This window comes from Nematolebias whitei, chromosome 6 (genome assembly GCF_014905685.2).
Source record: "Nematolebias whitei isolate Nwh7 chromosome 6, NemWhi1, whole genome shotgun sequence".
Classification (NCBI taxonomy): Eukaryota; Metazoa; Chordata; class Actinopteri; order Cyprinodontiformes; family Rivulidae; genus Nematolebias; species Nematolebias whitei.
Window position 1 is genome coordinate 48,652,429 of NC_056503.1, and position 2,848 is coordinate 48,655,276.

At 39.3% G+C, this 2,848-nt stretch overlaps 1 protein-coding gene across 1 annotated transcript in view; it reads left to right on the forward strand.

The window, feature by feature from the left end:
• Positions 1-2,848, forward strand: part of tyw1 (tRNA-yW synthesizing protein 1 homolog (S. cerevisiae)) — a gene marked incomplete in the record, with an annotated part of 61,867 nt that overhangs the window by 56,694 nt on the left and 2,325 nt on the right. The window contains 1 exon segment of the mRNA XM_037677948.1: positions 760-869. Coding sequence (XP_037533876.1) covers positions 760-869 — 110 coding nt within the window.

Below are 2,848 nucleotides of genomic sequence, written 5' to 3' on the forward strand. Positions count from 1 at the left end.
AAGAACATGTGACAAGTGTAGCATTTTACAAAAAACAAATGTCTGCACAGCCTGGCAAGGGTCATACATCCAACTAATGAGAGATGGTTTTATTATAGAAAACATTTACCTGCATAAACACATAAATCTGCAATCCCAAATACATTGCTGCAAATTTAACATTTTATAACAAAAGACATTAAGTATAATAATCTCAAAATAACGACATTAGGTTTGAAGGCTCACTTTGGCTACTTAGCTCCATGTTTGGTGTCAAAATGCTGATGTAGATTGTACTCTGACGACCGACACGGCCTCATAACACAGAAGACATACTGGTTTCTCTCCTTGAAGCACAAACACATATTCACCTTCCCATCTTTCTTGAAACGGCCTTCATCTGCATCAGTTTTTCTTTTCCTGGACATTTTGGGATCATTGTTTGTACTTCTTAATTCCACTTGTTTGGAAAATTATATTGATGTGGAAAAACTGCAATCTAGTGGCGGGATGCTGTTACTTGGCAGGTAACATAATCGGCATGCATTATGGGAAATGAACTTTGTTAGTTTGTTGTCAGTGCACCCTTTTGACTTATTTATTATACGACAGTCGGACCTTTTAAGCTCTCGTGGGCCACATAAAATGATGTGGCGGGCCACATCTGTCCCGCGGACATGTGGTTTAGATGTTTTGTAGATGTGAACATGATTATAACCATGTGCGTTTGGGTTTTATAAACGCATATTAAACTTTGGACGTTTTCTCCCCCACTAACAGACATCACACCAACCCAGTGGGCACAGAGTGGCGCTGGAAAATGGACCCTGCTGAGAAGATCCTGCAGGAATCGTTAGAGAAGCACCAGAACATGATACGGCAGTTCAGAGGTTGGTGTTTTTATGCATTTCTTATACACACACTTTGTCTCGGTAGTGGGGAATTCTGTGGCTGAGTGGTTAGAGCAGTCGTCCTCCAGTGGGAGAGTCGAGGGTTTGACTCCACCAGCAGTCACATGCCGAAGTGTCCCTGGGAAAGACACTGAACCCCTCACTGCCTCCGATGTGTCCCATCAGTGTCTGACTGTGATAAAGCTCTGATTAGTCTGTGCATACATCTAGTTGAGAGCTGTATGAATGGGTAAACGAGGACACAGATTGTTGTAAAGAGTTTTGAGTGTCTTGATAAGATAGAAAGGTGCTGTATAAGTACAGTTAATTTACAATTTTTATTATTATTAATAATAGTATTAATAATATTATTATTATATGCCCATCAAAAAACGGGTATGTAGTCTTTGTACGACTGTAAACTTTCTCTTGTCCAGGTCATAACTTCTTATCCGCTCAAGATAGTTTAATGAAACGTGGCACTCATTTGTACCTCCACTACATCGAGTGTCACGTACACTTTTCATCCCCCAGCTCCAAGGTCAACGTTAAAACAAGGTCAAAGTTAAAACAAGGTCTTTGCTCGTCCGGCCCATTGCTGTAATGATGTGCAGTAGTTTGTCGACGGCGTATAATGTGCTGTGTGTGGTAATTTTGTTTTATATAGAAACGCACGGACACAACTCTAGCACTTGTCGTCACGCACACTTTGCCTTCTTGCAGTCTCCATTTAGAGCTCAGGACCTTGTGACCTTGAGTGTAATGAAGCAGAGTGGTGATTAAAATGCTGCTGTTCCAAATGTTTCTGAACAGCCTCGCTATAGTGCCTCATAAAACACACTCACGAGTTTATATTCTTCATCTTAAATGTCTACTCGCCGACATATTTTCCGTATTTTCGGAGCTCCTTGTGTTGCCACTCAAAAAAGAAAAGCCAAACTGCACCTTTTCATAGTTTGGCTCAGTGTTTACTGTGGATGCTGCTGGTGTTCAGGATCTTCTGGCAGTGGTGTTCAGTGGCTCTGTCAAAGCAGAATTACTGAACGTCCTCCAAGCACACCCCGACTGCAAGAGGTGCAGAGGTTTGATGCCAAGACTTGACACTTCATTCCGTACCAAATCAACCCAACATGACCTACTTGTGGTTAGTTGTGTTCAACAGGGATTAAAAAACTTCAGAAAGATGTCGCAGAGCAAAATTTAACAGCTCTGTTAAAAAGTGAAGTTTATTTATTCAAAACCTGAGGTGATGACTTCAAGTTTGTTTTCCGAACGATTTTCTAATTAAAGGAGGTTAAAAGGCGAAAAGTAAAACATTTAGAGTTTAGAAAAGGTAAATTAAAATCCTTAAAGTTTCACATTTTGAAGATATAATCATGGTGTGATGAATATTCTGGTTTTCCAAAAACAAAAAGTCTCCAAAGGCAGATTGAACTGTCGTTTTGTAGACTAATTCTTCTTCTAGTTCTTGTTCTTCCTGTTCTTGTTCTTTTTTACGTCTTCCTTCTTCTTCTTCAAGGATGATATATTTTAATGTCCGTAATCTTTCTTTTGTCTGAGGCATAACTTCCGATCCGCTCAAGATAATGTAATGAAACTTGATACACATTTGTGCCACCACTACACGACGCGTCACATAATCTTTTCATCACCTCAGCTTCAGCATCAAGGTCACAAATCAAGGTCAAAGGTTATAAAGGTCTTTGCTTGACTGGAACATTGCTATAGATTGCTGTATAATAGTTTGTTGACGAGCATATAATGGGACGGATGAGGTTAAATAGGTTAAATTTTGTCTCAGTATTTTAATTTTTTTAGTTTTTAAATTTTCCCATTGCCTTGAAAAGTGGACAACCATGTATTAGCCTTTTTCTGTGTTTGCTTGTTTGTCTGTTAGCAAAATATGCCATGAACCAGTGGACATATCTTAATGAAACCTTTAGAAAGTAACTAGATATTCATGTCCAATGATGAAAATG